General features: G+C 40.4%; 1 protein-coding gene across 1 annotated transcript in view; it reads left to right on the forward strand.

Moving 5' to 3' along the window:
- gpc3 (glypican 3) overlaps window positions 1–19,149 on the forward strand; it is a 109,535-nt gene that overhangs the window by 81,595 nt on the left and 8,791 nt on the right. Inside the window, 3 exon segments of the mRNA XM_041797236.1 lie at window positions 4,044–4,186; window positions 4,666–4,791; window positions 9,372–9,483. Of these exon segments, the coding sequence (XP_041653170.1) occupies window positions 4,044–4,186; window positions 4,666–4,791; window positions 9,372–9,483 (381 nt within the window).

Genomic DNA, 19,149 nt, shown 5'->3' on the forward strand with positions numbered 1-19,149 from the left:
GGAGGATGATTCGAGAAATGAACTAAAGCGACTGAGAAAAGCTGTAATCTGTTCTATATTTTAACACTGACCATTAGATTTCAGCTTTCACTAAAGTATAAACAAATTACAGATATTTAATGGCTTGCCTAGATTCCTGAACCTGTGGGTTTGTTATAAAGATGTGATGACAAAAAGCTTTTCCTAAAACTTGTGTTCTCATGTTGTTTCATTCATACATTTTATAGCTGTCAATAATGTACAGCCTAAAAATGGTTAATCATCGGGTCATATATAATCCCAGACATATTCAAACAAAAGTGCACACAGCTGAAATAATTCTGCATTCTGGACTAATATTTTTGAGGGAAGGACCTCAATACATTTCCAGTGATCACATAAATGTGTGGTAAGGCATCTTAAATAAAACAACTGACTGATATGACACCTTATGTTTTCCCTCTTTCGAGTGTGTCTGGAGTTGGCATAAGGATGGGTCTTTGAGTTTAAGCCTTAAACATCGTCTATCAGTACTGCTTGATTGAGTTGTGACTATAATATAAATATTTCAGTTTGTATTTTAGCCTCACACTAGGAAAGTGAAAGTGAAAGAGTAGTGAATGTGTGTGAAAATGTGGCCTGCCATATCAAGTGCTTTGAATAATCTGATGACTGAAAAGCATTATACAAACTCAAGTTCATTTTACCACTTACCACGGTTGAAGTCACCCAGCCTGAACCCACAGCCAAGTCCAAGGGATCTGATGGATCCATGTATTATAACCTAATGTTTCATTGTTCCGTACAGTACTTGATGAGGCTATGAGTAAAATTCTTACTTATGATCCCTGTTTTGATTTGTTCTGCAGCTGGGCCCACACTCAGGATATCACCATCATTGATTGTGAGTGACTGTGCCTTTCAGGGGTGCTCCTTTGGTACCCAATCATGGTTCTATCATCTGTTAACTGTAGAATGTTCCAGCTGTTTTTTGAACATACCACAACTTCCCCTCTTTCTTTTTACCCCTGTCTCAACTTCTTTTAGAACGTGTTGCACTAATCAAATTCAGAATATGTTTATATCACAAAGAAAACAATGAAGTTTATCAGTTTGAATATCAAATGTATTCTCTTAGTGCTGTGGTCACTTGAGGTTGAAAAGGATTTAAACTGGCAACTGGTCCAGGGTATACCCAGCCTCCTGCCCAATGACAGCTGGGATAGACTCCAGCCCCCTGTGACCCTAAACAATTGGAATCAGATTTTCAAGCAAGATACAAGCTGAAGTCCATTTACCATTTGCCATGAGAGTGAAATACATTTTAACTAGATGCTGTCGAGGAGAGAAAAAAGAGGAGAGGAATGGATGAGTGCTGACTCAGTCTGTCCCATGAGTCTGAATTCTCCTTGAACAAAAGCATTACTCACCAAATATCCTCAAATATGTCATCACAGCTGAGAACACTGTTTTTTCATAACACACTCACAATGTCATCATTTCTCCTGGAACTGCAAATTTATAATGCTTAATTACATCAATGATATTAAAAGTATGAAGTGATCATATTACGCATGTTATCAATGCATACGTCTAAATTTAGAATCAGCTTTATTGGCCAAGTGTACTTACACAACAAGGAATTTGACTGTTGTTAGCTTTGCTCTCAGTGTGTGTGTGTGTGGGGGGGGGGGTGTGGGTGTGTGTGTGTGTGTGTGTGTGGGGGGGGTCCTCCTGAAGTCTACTGTCATCTTTCCAGTCTTGAGCGGGTTCAGCTCCAGGTGGTTCTGACCACCTGAGGACCAGCTGTCTGTATGCAAACTCATCACCTTTGCAGATGAGACCGATGATGGTTGTGTTGTCTGCAAACTTCAGGAGAAGCAGAGTCATTGGTTTAGAGGGAGAGGACACACCCCTGGGTGAGCCTGAGCTTGTGTTTGGCTTTTAAAGTAGTCTGAGTACTCAAAGCGCTTTTACACTGCAGGTCATACCTACCCATTCACACCCATTCATTCCACATCCGCACACTGATGGCAAAGGTTGCTATGGAGATTGGCCATCAGTATTAGCCATTCATACCCATCCATACACATTGACACGCCACCGACAAAGCAGTGGGAGCAAACTGGGGTTAAGTGCCTTGTCCAAAGACACATTGAGATATGACTAACTGCAGGATTTGGGAATCAAACCCACAACATTCTGATTGCAAGCTGACTGACTCTGCCAACTGAGTCTGTGCTGTAGTCTGGGTCCTTGATGCTTTGCTCCCCAACCTGACCTGCTGCCTACTGTCAGTCAGAAAGCTGTAAATCAACTGACAGGTGTAGGCTGGCACTGTGAGCTTGTGGTGGAGGATTTCCGGTATGATGGTGTTTAATGCCAAGCCAAAGACCACGATATACAGGTATGATAATTATGAGGTCTGATCATGCATTCCAACGTGAAGGTCCACAAGCATTGTCTTACATTTATTGTGGTTTGTCTTTGCACTTTGTCTGCACAAATATAGCATTACACAGACCTGAGATAAGGTTGTGCAAATGCATGGACATGTGGATCACACCATCCCGACAATGTGTGTGTGGGTGTGTGGGTGTGTGTGTGTGTGTGTGTGTGTGTTGTATTACAGACAGCTATGCAGGCTGCTCAGTGTGGATAAAAGTGTGCAGATATTTCGCAGCTCTCACGCTGAGGCAGCCGTTATCTGCACCCTCTCCAGTTGGTTGTGTTAGTCCAGCCCTGGGTGATATTAATACTCCTCTAATGAGCCCCTTCCTTGAAGAATCCAGAAACAATCGCGGGTGGGGGAAGGGTTGGAAGGGCCCACGCGCTGAATCAGTCTTCCCTTGTGCCACAACTCCCCTACGGCTTCCTGGGAACACACAAACAAAAAGAGGAACGCAGCTCCGATCACATTAATCATGGCCTATGGGAGCACTGGCACTTGCTCCAGGCACCGCAGAATGAGAGAATTACAGGAGAGAAAGATGTTGAGAGAGAATGGGATGGCAGAGACAATGGACTGAAGTGTGTGCATGCATGTTTGTGATATTCTCCTGTAGGGGGGTATCAGGGGAGGTGGCTATCAGGGATGCTTGGCTTAAGTGAATGTTTGAAGTAGGAGAACTCAACCATTTGAAACACACATGAAGTGTGTGCATGTGTGTGCATGTGCACGCAAGACTGTATCTTAAGTGTCTGCCACTGTATTCTTGGATGACAAGGCTGTTATTGATTAACCTCAGTGATTTTCTCTTACAGCTGATCAGCACTTATGTATATATCAGTATTCAATGGAGGTGTGTGTGTGTGTGTGTGTGTGTGTGGGGGGGGGTTGCTTATGGCTCAGGGTTGCCACTATCCTGATAAAGACATCCAGTGCTGCTCTATCTGGTCACATCAGTATTCAGCAGCAGTGGTGCCAGCCTGTTCACTTACAGGGGAGTTGGGCACAATTAGCAGTGAACATTACATGGCAGAATTAAGCCTGAGCCAGTATCCCCAGGGGAAATTAAACCACCGGCAAATCATTGAACCACAAGTTAAACATTAACAGCCATTTGCATTTTTATTGCACCTGAAAAGACTGTGCCAGGTCCATTATCTCTGAGAGACAGAGAAAGGACTTCTTATTTATTATTGTTATGTGGTCCCATGTGGATGCACTATGACATTTATACAGGGAATGAAAAAGAAAACCAAAGGTCTCATTTTCACGCTTGAGGTTTTGGTGTGTTATGATTACAAATTTGAACAAGGCAAAAATGGCTGGCAGAGGATACAATGATTTGTTTGTTATGTAAATCTCTCTGCTTTCATCCCTCCAAAAATAAACAAACCCAAACAGATGACAATTTGCAGAGGAGCTCAGCTGGGTAAGGCCAGCAATTTGGCTGCTGGCGGGTTCTTACAGTCTGCAGCGTCAGTACAATGAAAAGTTTGAATAAGCAGGCTCAGGGCCAGGAACTGGGAGCTATGACACATAAGGAGGGTGAAGAGGTTAGAGGAGCTGAATCCCCCTGTCAACCCCGGTTTCTCATTTTCTCCTCTCTATTTTGCAGGTTAGTGGGATGTGTGGACACACTTCTCAGCGGGCCTCTCGCTCTGTTGCATCCCCTCCTTCCCGGTCTCCTGCTGCCTTTGATACTCGCAATACACAGTCTTCATCCCCAGACGCTGATGAGACTTTAGCCAGCCTCCGCAGGTGAGGAAATCAGGATCCGTGATCCATGCTGAGAGCCTTCCAGTAGATGAGGAAGCACTGGCACTCCAGGCTGCTACAGGGGAATTATTTTATGTCTGACGGACAAATAATTTCCCTCATACTGTGCACAAGTTTTCTCCTGTGCCTTTGTGACAATCACTCTCTCTTCACTTATAGCCCCCTTACAATATCAAACTTAAATGAACAGTGTAAAAATGCCCAGCAGGGCTACTAGCCCCAGCAGCACAATGACCCGATTAGTGTCAATTAGGAAAGGAGGCACAGCTTATTCCTGCCTCTTTTATTCCTTTTCTCATCTACCTTCTTGTCACTTTAATTAAGCTAAAAACCCTTGATTACTTTATATCAGCTAATTGCTATCTGTGTTTACATAGACAATTGATGTTTTGTTTTGTTTTGCACTGCTGTGTTTGAGCTGTGTTTACATTAACCAAAGTCCTGTTCTTTGCCAACTTCAGGGAGTTTATATCCAACCTGAGGGGCTTCAGCTCCTTCTACAGTGGTCTTGGGGAGGCACTGTGCAGCCGTGAGCCCGCTCCAGTAAACCACTCCCTCTGCTGGAATGGGCATGAAATGACAGACAGGTAGGACAGTTGGCAAAATGAAGTGATACATTGTGGTAAAAAATCAACATCAATTTCAACACTTTAATTGTTTATATCTAAACAAAATATCCCTACATAAACATGCTTTTAACCAAAGAGCTTTGTATGACTTATTCAAGAGCGTTTTTTAATTTAAGTCAGTATGTGCAAATCTTATTTGAACTGCCTCAGGGCAGAGAGAGCCTCGCACCCCCCTGAAATCACTGGTGCCCCCCTAAGGGGGTCCTGGACCTCAGGTCTGGAACCAAGGTACAAGTGCACCCTACTGCCAACAGGAAGAGCCTTGCTGGCTTAAAAAAGATCAGTTCTATCTTTCTGAATGATCCAGTCTGCTTGAAGGCTTGAATTGCCATTACCCTGCCAGCATATCCAGGATTGTGTAGGTGAATTGAAGGGTAAGTTTGCTAGAGGCTGATGAGCTTCACCAGAGGGCCCTCTCTCCTACAGAGTGTGAGTGTAAATCTTGACTTTGGCTCTATGGGATGTTATTAATGTCAGGCATGCCGTCACCTTCTTCTTGCTTAGTTAATTGCTGTTTCGATCGTTCTCTCCCCCATCATCCAACATCTCCGGTGCACCCTGCAGAACCTCATTTGGTTTTTCGCAATATTTCACTTCACCCCTGTACTTTTCCTCTACACATCATAACTTCCTTTTTCTGCATGGTCCATCAGCTCATTCCATTTTCAATTTGTCTCAGATAGGTATAGATAACCATCTTTTTTTCTTTCTTTCTTTATAAAGTATGTGTGGAATTTAATCACCGCAGACGCATAAATTTCAGATGAGAAGCACTGCAGGTTAATGTGTTACCTCTCTCTTCAGAGAGAACTAAAAATAAATCTGAGCTTTCTCAAACTGTTGAAAGAGATTCAGTCACAAGGATATGAAAAAACTCAATCTTGAGAGGAGACATTACATTGGCAAGGGGGCAAAGTTGTCCTGAGGGGTTTATTACAAGCTGGACCAGACAGTGAGATAGGACGGTGCAGGGAGACAGGAAAATGATGGTGAGATTACAATGACTTGCAGCAAGCAATTTGTGTCATCTCTGAGAGCATGTGCCTGCAAAGTCCCTCCAGGAAAACTTTTACTCTGATACTTGTTCTTGATCATCTGTAATTATCTCAGATAAGACCTCATCTGAGCCAAATGTGGCACTAATTCTCATGTCATCGTATAGATGAAATTAAAATGGGTTTGGGAAGTAGGGAAGAGGAGGGCTACTAAATGTTTTCCAATACTTAAGAAGCTACGTAGCTAAACGTGGAGCTTTATCAGGTGTGTTTACCATCTTGCCTGGAGCTGAGATCAGAGGAGAAACCACAATAAAGGGTGTTAAACTGAAACCTAAAGACAGCTGTGATGCCTTGTCAGCTTGAAACACGACATGTCTGATTGTATTTCTAGCTGCAATGTCAATTATTCAATTGTGATAAATGGTTAAAGATTCGATGATGTGTCAACCATGAACAGTTAATCAGGAGTGCATAAAAATTACCAAGGGAAGAAGAAACAAACAGAGATGGAAGAGATTTGTCAGTTTTGTCAGAGGTGTAGCACAGCTTTGGGCTCCGAGGGGACTGTCTTTGTAATTCTTAAATTCAATAATGTTAAACTTTTCTTTGAAAATACACAACAAAATTCAAAAATAAACCAACTTTAAAATGTATACCTATATTTAATATTTGAGCATTGCTCCACTGCACTGATTTGTATGACATAGTGCTGGGTAGTTACTTTTTTTTAACTAAATCATTGGATGACTGTGTTATAGACTGAGAAAAACAATTTGTTACTGTGTTATTCATTAAAGTAATGCCTTGGAGCACTTTTGTGTTACCAAATATTGAAATCCTTAAGCACTTGTTTCACTTGTTGGCTGTAAAAACAGCATACTGTATAGCAATGACATCTGCCTTTGAATGTGTCGACTGCCATTGAACAGCCTCATTTATGGCCCATAACCTGTAACGCTACTTCCTGAAAACCCCACTAACAGACGTGATGATCCAGTTGCTCCTCAAGCCAACAATCTGACAACAATGCATGCAACATACTAAACCTCCCTGTTGTAATGCTAGTTATAATGTGCTTGTCATTTTTTTTACTGTAAATTGTAAATACTTAGTCTGGCATTCTGACTTTTTCAAAAAAGCACTTAACACAAGCTTCTGCTTAGAGAGACAAACATAGACATGAAAAACAGATGGGGTTGATTCTAATTTTGCCATTTAAAGTTGGCAGGTAAAAGGTCAGGGGTTTGGTGCCATTGCTCCTGTACAGAGGTGTTGTCCTTGAAGCAGGTGGCATCTGGCCTGTTGCTCTTATCTTGTATGTCAATCCCCACTCTTGCTTTCCCAAGTCTGTTGCTCTATGAGCTTGAAAGCTGAAAAATAGATCTTAAAAGCTTTATCCTTTAATTGAACAACAATGCCTGAATCCATCCAACTGTTATTGTTCCATTGCTCTAAGAACTACAAATGTAAACCTGTTGGTAATGCAAAAAGCACAGACAGCAGATGACTAAGGTCAATATAAGGTAGATCTGATTATCAAAGATATCTATCAACACAATTCTCAGTTAGCCATCCTCTGTTTGAAGCTAGCCAATAGAGAAATCGATTTAATGAATGGAATAGAAAGGAGATCAAATAGATAGAAGAGACAATATGTAATAGAATAATGCTACCTGTATGGCTTAAGGAGACATCTTCAGTGGTCTACATATTAGCTGACATAGAAACATAACACCCATACACATGGATTATTTGACTAACTAAAACATAAGCCTTGGCCTCACACAGCACTCATGTAATGTATATACATTCCCCTGCAGCTCTTTTTGTGATGTCATCCTAATTTGATTTAATTCTCACTCTATGTGACATTCAGCTGGCAGAAATGTTTACTCGGTTCTAATGCTTTTATACGGCATGGGGCTGGATGTGTCATCAGTCTGGTGGAAACAGTCTGACTCCATCACGAGTTCTTTCAACGCTGACTCACATGTCATGTCTGCTTTTAATTCTGTTGTTTGTTCTGTTGTAAGAAGCATTTCATTCAGACTGGACCTAATGGCATGCTAATGAGTGTAAGATTAGATTAAGTTATTATGGCGTTAAGTGGGCTGATTAGTTTAGATAGCAGGAATACGTCAGAAATGCTCAGATAAAAAACAGAGGGAGCTGATAACCGAGACTTCCTCTAGTTAGAAACAGATTAAGTGTAAAACACCAATCTGTGTCCTGGCAAAATTATCTGGCTGGTATAAAAACAACACCATGCAGCATCTCATTATCGTCACTCATAATCTTTGTTTCCTAATCCCCCTTCCTCAACCTGTAATTACTCCTTTCCTCTCACATGTCTCTTTGTATTAATAATGTGATCATTACCAGCAAGAGGGGTAATCATTAATCATAAGGAGGAGAATAAATAACTACGGAAATGTCATTTGAATTTAATGAAAATTCTGACTTAAAGAAGAGCGGAAGATAGATATAAAGAGATGCCAGGTAAAAGCTGTGTGTGCTGGTGTGTGTGTGTGTGAGCTATGCCACAGAGGTGAAAATAGAGTATGATCTCATAGAATCTCAATCTTAGTCATGCACAAACTTTTTCAGGACTCACTCTCTCTGGCTTACCTCTTCCGCTGAAACCCTTTCTCCTGACTCTAATTGTCTTTCATTTTTCAAACATTTGATGCCACATTGCAGATGGCATGCTTCGGTATCACCTCTTACCTCATCACCACTCATATCACTGAGGGGCCTGGGAAAGTGGCAGTATGTTGTCAAACTTGACTCTAGCTGCTCTTCTTAAGCATGCAGGAGAGTCTTGATAGTGTGATAGGAAAGGGTTAAAATCTGGCACTGTCAAAAAGCAAAGAAACACCTGTAGGAAAGTTTGAGTCTCTCCAGCTCCTCTTCTTGAGTCATGTTTTTTCAGTTTCACATAGACATGTACATGTCTGCATGGCTGTTTGCACAGCTAGTCAACCATTAGCACTAAATCAGGAAATGAGTACATCTATGCTAATTCACTCATTAACACACACAATATGACTGAAAGCCACCGATTGGCCAGTTTTACGTGCATTAAATTCATTTTCAGCCAGCATCTGTTTAATGATGAAACTCCTCTAAGAATATTTTGTCAAATGCAATAACTGAATTAAATATATGTAAATCCAATATTGGAACATAAATATTTTACTTCCAGAAGTCTCTAAGGCTTTTATCCGAGGATAGACAAAAATATTTTAGAACATAAAAAACTGTCACCTTATTCATGTAATATCTTCTGTGAGGAAAAAGTTGAGTCCTTTTGTCTGGGTAGAGTTACAGATGAACTTTCCAGTCCTGCAATTCAGCTGCTAAATTAAAAACCAGAGGAGCTGCTATTCATCACATCAACACTAGGTGGCGATAAACACCTTGCTTGGACAAGTCTCCTCTTCAGTGTTTCCTCTCATGGTATTTGCATTGGGACTGTTTGATTTAGGTGACTTTTCTATTAGAAACATAAGGCCTGACTCAGTCATTTCTTTCTGGCAGGTTTTCTGGGCCTGGCCCGAAGCGGACTCATCCTGGCTCCGAGTCACGAAGCAGCAAGCCTCCAGAGCCAATCATTAGCCAAATTATAGACAAACTCAAGCATATCAACCAGGTGAGCAGTGTGTTCATGTTGTCAGATAAATGTGTATTTACACTTGTTTTCATCCCTTTCTTTTGTTAATCTTATAAAAATAAGAAGCTTTTCTGTATATACGATGGATACCCTCCTCTCTGTCCAGGTTTAAGGGGTTGCCTGACTATTAGATCCACCTCTTGGTCCACTGAGGTCTCAGCTGCTCCTACATCCTTCAGTACATAATGGCAATTTCTGATAATTAAATACTCTGTGCTGCAATGGACCATTCTCACATTTAGAAACCCCATGTTTCTAAAAGTGAAAAAAACTACGTATGCACAGTGTTGATGTGTTTGTGGGCAGAGCCTAGCTGGTGGCAGAAAGAGCTGGTGGTAGATCGAGGTCAATTCATATGAAGAAGTTCCAGACTATCTGGACTTGCTCCATTGAAAAAACAAAGTTTGTCAGGAGAACACAAGTCTACTTCCCGAGCCATACACACTGTTGGCTAGTAATCCTGATAAATAGTAAAAGTAACAGTAGACTGATATCTTTGTATATCAGGTGGAAAACCCAACGGCTATAAAAAATTCAAGACATTCAAATCTCCAGAATGCTGTAGATTTGTCAGATGGTCTTTGTGTGTGAAGGACCAACATCATGCCAAGTCTGCACCAAGGACCTAAAACACAGCTATACAAGGCATGAGCTCTTAAAAAGAACTGCACTTGCATGGTTGGGTTCATAAAAATCTTTCCCCATGATTTCTTTCATTTAATAATGATTGACAAAACAATGTAAACCTCTGAAAGAATTTCTGCTTCTACTACAAGCACAACGAGGAGTGTCTGCTTTCAGTGTGAATTTCTCATCAAAGAACACTTTTGACAACATTATTCTATAGAAATCTGTCATGTCATGATCTCAGGAATCTGACATGCTTTTCCATTTCTCTCTACTTGTTTCCCTGTTCTTCTGTTATCACTATGAACAACTGCCAACATCATCATGACTTCTACCAACAATCAGATCTTAAATGGGGCAGTGCTTGTCACCCAGGAAATAAGAAAAAAGATATACTGTACATCAAATAACCATAAAGGAGACACAACAGAGACATGAAACCTGCTAATAAGAATACAACCAAACTAACCTACTAAACTAATTGAAAATGAAAAACATTTGATGTATCATTAGCTGTGTTTTAGGGGGCCAGAAATTAACCTGGTATGCCAGATAGACTTCAGATATCCATTACATGGATATATTTCACATTTTACACATGCTCCCGTACAAAAAAATTGGGAATGGCTGGACTTTTCAAAAAAAAACTTGTAAAGTGATTGGTCAAACCTTCTGTCTGCCACATTCATGACGGGCCAGTCAGAGCAACAAGACAGGTCGTAAACATGCTCTAGTACCAGCCTTAACCTGAGCTAAACAGGCTAGCACTGCTGTAGTCTTTGAATGTCTGTCTTTGAAGGTCTGATTAAATTGCTGCTTTTTTACAGCTACATCCAGCAGCCATTGTATATGCCAGCAACAACAAGCAGGTTGGCAGAAGAGCGAGAACACCTTTTCTGTCATTTCAAGCTTCCAGGGCTGTTCTTTGCTACTTATTTTATAAATAAATGTGGTCTAGTTCTGATAAAACTGCCGCTATGCTACAGCTACATCTGAGCTAACCACTACATTGGTGGCAACCATTGCTATAGGCACACAGTACAACTAAACCTGGCTTGTAGCTACCGCCTCATTCTCAGCAAAGGATGAATGAATGGTCCAAAATGTTTTCGGTTTGGCATAAACATTGCAGACTGGAGCTTTGCAAGATGAATTTGCCTGATGACAGTCTGGAAAATGCATCTGCTTTGCCAGGTAAGCCTTCAACTGGTGCCTTAAACAAGTAAAATTATGGGGGAGCATGCCCATTTGCCAAGCAAAGATATTCACAAGCCAACTTCTGCCCCACCCCCACCCTGAAACCCTGTTCTTCTAAAACAAATCAAATGCTAATTATTGAAAACCTCAGGTCAGTTCTGTCATCATCTACACAGCCTCAAAGAAACAGACCTATTCACCTTAAGAGAAAAGATTTTCTTAGAATGGCAGAAATTATTACCCCCATCATAAGCAAACCCCACCTGTCATCAAGGCTGAAGCGTCCTTTTTTCTGCTGTGGTAGCCATGGAAACCAACCTTTTGGTGTGGGCTTGTCTGCTGGCTCAGAGTCAGCTGCTGTGGATAGATGTATCAGTGCACAGACTTGTCTGTGTTTCTGGGTTCCTGGTGGTAGCACTTGTAGCTGTCAGCATGTTGTACTGCTTTGTGTGTTCCTTTTTTTTGTCTGCATGTGTAAGAGTTTCAGAGTGCTACTGGTCAGTCACTTTTCCATTACAGTCCTTCTCTCCTGTTCTCTCCTTTAAGATCTGTTGTAGATTAATTGACCTTCAATTATTTCCCCTCTGACAACCAGAGACCAATGAGAAAAATGAAAAGGGTTAACATTTGATACACAATGATTTCTGTGTCATCCTGTGGTCCTGTAACATCCTGGGTCCTGCTGGACGTTTCTTTACCAGATTCAGAGTTTGTTCTTCCCTAAGAAGAAATCACAGATAATACATCTTTGGTGAATGTAATGTGAACATAAACTAATTCTCTTGCCTTCAGTGTGTGACTGTGTGCTCAGATGCTTGTAGAAATCTAACACTCATTTCTCATTGGCTCCAATATTGTTTTGATCATGTGGCAAACAAATGGAGTTTTTATTCTGTTTAAACAAAACCTTGATATTTAGATATTCAGACTGACAACTCACATGGGAGCTTCAAATCCCATATCTGCTGTCCATACAAGTCAAATATACTGCTGCCTGAACTTCAGCCTCCCTTTGGATCGCAACATCAATGTGCTGGATTAACATCTGACAAAACACTGAGTGAGCTTGGCAGCATAATTTATGTGCAATAAAACTATTTATGACTCATAGACATTTGTGTAGAAATAAGATTACTCAAATATTTTGACTTCAAATCAACACTAGAATTGAGTACTGAAGACAAAAGGAACGCCTTGGTATGATGCAATATAACACAATTGTCTTGCAACCAAGCTTCCTTTATGAAGTGTATTATCACTGTTTTCTTCTGCCTTAGAGAGCATTCACAAGTTTCAAGTCGTCCGACTTCTGTCAATTTATCATCTTCATTCATTTGTAAGATGTTTCATGTATATTTAATGTTGATAAAAGCATTATAACATGCTCACTTGAAAAGTTAAGCAATGATTGTGCTCTCTATGTTGATATTATCAACTAACATGCTTACATTTGCTAAGATTCAGAGAAGAGCAAAACCATTTTATGTATCAATCAACATATTTTTGCTTTAAAATGGGTAGTTATCTATCTGATAGATGATGGGATAGGTGCAAGAGTTCAATCTTTGTCAACCAGTCTCCATAGTATCAAATGAAAAGTGGAAAGACACATACATGGTGGTTCTGGCCACAGAACTGGCTGGGCCTCTGAAAACCGGGAAAATGGGCCCTCCCCATTTGTGATTTATTGATTATGTCAATGCATGTGTGTTGGATCAGTAGCACTGGTGCTAGCATCCTGGCTAATGGTTACCTTATGTTGGAGCTGGAAAGTGCCACAAGCTGCTATTGGGTTCTGAGGCTGGAATTATTTATACATGCTACGTTTTAAACCAATTAACCACTTTGTTTTCATCCATTACTGCCACATCTTTTTGCCACTTTTCACCAATTTTTTGCTACTTTGATAAAATCAAACCTATTTTTTTAAACTGATTTTTGCTGGGGTTTTTTTGTTTGTTTGTTTTTGTTTTTGTTTTTTTTTTACTGCTTTTTGCCCTATTAGCCAGTATTTGCATTTTTACCTATTTATGGGACATCTTGTAACTTTTTGCCTATTTCAGCTGCCCTTGACGTTTTTGCCCCGTTTTGTCTATTTTTGCCACTATTGTTGCTTTTTACCCATTTTTTAACACTCAATTCCCATTGTTGCCCATTTATGCTAATTTTTGCTGCTTTTTGACCATTTTTTCAGTTTAAACCCAGTTGTACATTGTTTTTTGCTCATTTAAGCCACTTTTCCCTTTTATGCCACTTCCATTTTTCCCTTTTTTGATGATTTTAACCCATTTTTGGCAGTTTTCAACCAGTTTTTGGATCTTGTTTCACAATTATTTTATTTTTTCCAGAAAAAAGTAGAAGCTCAGTTTCTTCTACTTAATGCTTATTGCCATTTGTGCACACTATGAAATCTTACATTACTTTCCTAATCACATAGATCAATGTGCCCATCCACATTCTTTGCATCACTAATAAAAAGGTAATTTTTTTTTTTTTTTTTTTTTTTTTTTTTTAAGAAAAAGGGGGTTTACATTTTGGAAAATGCTATATTGTACCAAGCATAAATAAATGAAATTCTTTTTATGTTGTTGTTGTTGTTTTGATAAGAGTGGTTATTATTCTGGGTTAAAAAAAAGTAACTATTGTTATCACAGCTGGATTTTACAATGGAACATGGTTTTGCTGACCTCCAAGGGCCCCCAGTTTGGCTGGGCAACAGAAAGCTCTCCCCTTTATCCCCCCTTCTGGGCGGCCCTGACTGTAGGATTTATCATAGAGGGACCATGAATGACACAATTTACATACAGCAATCCGAACAAAATTTTGCAGCGAAGTCACTCAGAAGCTTATTATAGAAAAACAGATTAAAATTCAGGGCTTGGCTTAAATTAGGGTACATCTGGAGTGTCAGTAGTGGTTATGGCTGTGCACCCCATTTAGAGAGGTTGTCATCCTCAGGTGGCCCGGGTTTGGTTACAGCCTAACCCCTTCCCCTGTTACTCCAGCTTTTCAAGATATTTCAGTGGACATGTTGATGCTTGATAAAAAGTCATGCGATCAGCAAGACATTCACTTCATCCTCAGCACATAATGGCAATCTTTACTACATAGCATGCTAATCCATCCAGCAGTGGTTGATGCAGCAGACTGGACTGCAGGCAGAATGACAAGAGACCCGTGATGATAGCGTGAGAAAATAAACTTGATGCCAGTGCAGCTGACTGATGTCATATTCAACCAGAAAGACAGAACTTTTATCTTGCTTTATGATCCAACAAAATGTTTATTGACTTTGCTCTGTATTTCTTGGTCTGGCTGCTTTGAGCTGACATGCAGCATACAACTTCTAAAGGCACTGAAGAAAGAGAGGTTGTTAGGTTAAAAGCAGTTTTACAAGGCCTCCACCTCTCCATCAACTGAAAAAGCAGCAGCTCTTGATGCTGTGCAGCTAAAAGCAACACTTATTAACCCTCTGGCATGAGAGAGCAGACCAAAAACTCACAGATAACTTCTTTCATCAGCTCAGTTTGCGCAGAAAGAATGGAAAAAGGACAACAGCAAGACAACATGTGTAATGTTCTTGGAGGTCAGTCAGAAGGCCATGTTGATAAAACATGGCCGAAAAATCTAAAATTACACACCTCATCTTAAGCTCAAGTAAAGGAAGACAAAAAGATACTATTTTACAAGTTTATTTGTCTCACATCACAAAAATGCCTAGTGTTTTTTATTGTTGCAGTGTCCAAGTTTTTGTTCTTCACGTGGGATTCAAGATTTTCTGTTATTTCTTTTATTTTTAACTAAGGATTCTACATGCATGCATTGGGGCATCCTGTCCAGTGTCTGTTAAGAGCAACAGGCAGGAGAATGTGCATGTTATTCATCTCTACATTACTCCAACTCTGGTTTTTACGTGCCCTGTGAGGCTCTTTTATCCTTTCAGGCTTACTGTTTAAATTAGTTTTATTCTCCTTTTTACTTAAAAACAACCACTGGTTCTTAAGGATTGTACCGACCCACTTAATTTAACCGAGAATCAGTCCAGCCAACAGTTTGCATTACTATCTTATGAAATATAGGGGCTAAGCTCTTCAGTAGTGAAGGGAACACGGGAGATTTAAGTTGGAACTACTTCCTTCCAACTTAAATCTCCCTGGTGTTTCATTCCTCCACGCCTAAGTGCTTCATGATGATTGCTCTGTGAAATGTAATGCAATGGAAATGTGTTGTTTCTCATGTTGATACCATTGATCAGAGTATCAGCAGATACAGAGACTGTCTGGCAGGGAAACTCTTACATTTATGTCACTGTGGGACTTAAATAAACATAAAAGGGAAAGAAAAACTTAGCCAGTTCCCTCCACTTATTAAACAATACATTAGCATGCCTAAAGCAGCTGATGTCATGACTGAGCTGTAGCCAAGTTTAGGTGGAACTGTGCTCTATAAATGGATAAGAGAAATGGCTTTCTCTGGCTTATTGCTTCTTTACTTGTAAACTTTAAACATTGCAGGACTGTGAGGAGTCTTGGGCATATTTGTTTATGCTTACACTGTGTAACAAAAATCCTGTGAGGTTCTATCTGTCCGCTGTGACTTGTATATATACAGCATATTCAAGCTGGCAACACAAATGTAGTTCAACATGCTTTTGTTGGCTGTATAGACAAAATTGACAGTTTCTGTGATGACAGTTTGACTAATCCAGCTCTATTCTTAATGAGAACTTCTCTGTTACTGTGGCACTTTATTAATACTTTCACTTTGTACACACTAACCGAGTGAGTTCCCATGTGGAAACTCATATCTAGAGGCTGCATTCTTAAATTAGAACATAATATTTCTATGGTGTGTTCTTGTTCCAAGGAGATGAGTTTGTTTTCAGAACATCTGTTTAACTTCCCAGAGTATCAGGTTTCTTCTCTGAACAACTAATCTCACAGGAGATGGTTGAGCTAGTGGCAAAATAGAGCAATTATGTGATTGGTCTTTGATTACAGAGTGTTTCCCACTCATTTGTCGGCTGAGTTTGCCATTTGGAGGGTCAGATCTCCTGGGATTACTCTGACATCCTTGTCTTGGCTACATGATTTTGTTTACGGAGTACATTAGGGATAACATAGGTATAAGAGACATCTTTGTTGAGCATTTTTAAATCCCTTTCAGCTAAACATATTCATAATGTCTTACATTTTTAAAATTGCTCTGCCATTTAAAGGATAACAAATATTTTTAGTTGTGTGCAAAATTGTGTATTCCTAAGCACCTTTTAACATTTTAAAGCACTCTCTACTGGTGCTTTTCTTTCCATCTCCCCAGCTGTGCTGAGTTGTGTGTGACAGACTCCAGCTCTGTCGCCTTCACTCCCCATGTCCCCTCCCTCTTCCCCCTTCCTAGACGCAAAGATCCCCCCTTCCCTCCTCTCAGCTTCCAAGTCTAATTGAAGCCAGAACCTGGGAAAATCCTGCAGGTAGAACAGGAATCCAGGGTGGAAAATAAACCAGCTCCTGAGCGCCACACATTCCATCATGCAGTCTCACTTCCTCTGAGCCAGAGTCTGGGCAGTGTATGCTCAACACCTTGTGCATGCTGATACAGAATAAGCTATTTAATATATAACCCAAACACATTCTTCTGCTGGGTCACTTTTTATTGTGCACACTTGTGGTTGTTAATTTTGCTAGCGTGTCATTAGGCATAAAACTGCAAAAGCTGCATTTTAAACAGTACTGACATATTAGCTTTCAAGTTGCTATAGAATAAAACAAATAGGCTTTGAAATGTAGAAGTAGGGTTGCCAACTGTTCCTTATAGTAAGAAACCATTCCTTAAAGTGCATGTTCTTTACTGAATTGATGAGGGACACTTTTTGTTCCTTATTTTTAACCAATTTGAAAATCAATGTGTTGATAGTTTTTATTCTAATAAAGTCCTGTACTAACATGCTGTGCTTTTCAGTAATCAGTTAAAAACATCAGTTTCCATTTTGCCTGTTCTCATCAACCAATGAAAAATACTTTAGTGTTGTTTCAACACTTGCTAAGAAACTGCCGAGATGTGACTTTTGAAAAACATGGCTGATAGGGGGACAATTCCAATGGTAGCCAAAAAGAAGAGGCTGCGATAGTATCGTGATGATTGGCAAAATTGTTATTATTGTACTTACTTTGCACATTATGATGTCTGTCAAAAGTGTTATACCTGACAGCCCATCTACATGTGAAACACATCCATCTAGAAAACCTTCCATAGATGGTGTTTGGGAAAAGGCAGAGCCTTTGAAAAAAAAACTCAAAGGGTGATTGGATGAACGTTCTGTCTGTCACATCTTTACGGGCCAATCAGAGCAACAAAACAAGTGACGTAGTAGCCCCAAACCGAGGTACGCCACTACCAACGAGTAAACTCCATAAAGAGCTGCAAAACGCGAACCATGGCGACTGTAGACATGTCAGTAAACGACTTCTGTCATTTTTGAAAAGAAAACAACTCAATGCTGTTCTTTGTTCTTCTTTGAATGAAAAATGTCGTCAAGTTCTGATAAAACTTACACTTTAGCAGCACCCACACTAATGTCTTCCGCCATAATTGCACTGGCCTCTTCTTACTTCTTGAATACGTCACTTTCCAACCGGGCCCAAACGGTTCAGAAGGGAGCTTTGCAAGATGGATTTACCAGTAAGAAACACGGAAACTGGTGTACCCATCTGCCTTACAAGGTTAGTTATTCTACAGATTAGATAAAATTCCATTAATGCTAATTACCTGATAACAATACATGCACCCCCGCACCACATCCCCAACCCTCATGCACTGTTCCTAATTTTTATTTCTGGGAGTTGGCAACCCATCCTACAAGAAACTACAGTTAAATGTTTGCAAAAATAATAGTAAGGGCAAATGGAAGCTGCTTTATAACATGACAGTATGTGGTGGCTTGTACCTCTAGGGTCGGCTTAGAATCTAGTTGATAGACACCATGTGTTTAAGACTAGTCCTGCTGTTTTGTATATTCACACCAAATAATCTGACCTTTATGTTTGCTCCAGTCAAAGAAGTTAACCTTTCCTTGATGATATATATTGAGGGTTATTTAATATGCCCCCTCAGGTCTTTTGTCCATTTGTCTTCCTAGATTTTATAAGTGAAGTTCCAATTCTCTGAAAACAGATGAGGAAAATGGGCCGTTTTGTCTTTTTTGTGTGAACAGGGATTAACCATGAGGGTTCTTTGAATTAAGTGTGAGACCTGGTGTAAACTTCTAAGGAGCTGTTGGACACTGATGGAGGCTGATCCTTGTTGCAGCCCCACACATACACATTATCCTCTCACTTTCTGGAGGCATACGACTGAATATAAGTTTTGGATATGAGGAGTTATAAGGAGTGCTTATGCTTCCTGAACTTCAGGAATCCAACTCTCAGACACCCCCTGACCCTCACACACTTTTACACACCCCTCTCCCACCCTGGCTTTCTCCCCTGCTGGCTGGGAGGTCAGACAGAGCATGTGAGGGCTCTTTTCCTCCCAATTAGTCTGCCTACTAATGAGACCCAACTATCCCTTCTACCACTGCCACCCATTCCTCTTTACCTCCACACGTCTACATCCCCTCTCTTCTAGTCCCACCCCAATACAATCAGCCCAAACCAGGGCCACCTCTCTCTACCCCTTCGCTTCCACACCACTACCACCCCACTGGGTTTAATTATCACGCAGTCAGCTTATAAAAACCCTGCAGCACAAGTCAGGCAGCCTGTAACCAGGAAACACAGTACACACTGTTGGTACCTTTTCATTCTCTCTGTCATGTCTTTGAGC

Source organism: Cheilinus undulatus, linkage group 10 (genome assembly GCF_018320785.1).
Source record: "Cheilinus undulatus linkage group 10, ASM1832078v1, whole genome shotgun sequence".
NCBI classification, from domain to species: Eukaryota; Metazoa; Chordata; class Actinopteri; order Labriformes; family Labridae; genus Cheilinus; species Cheilinus undulatus.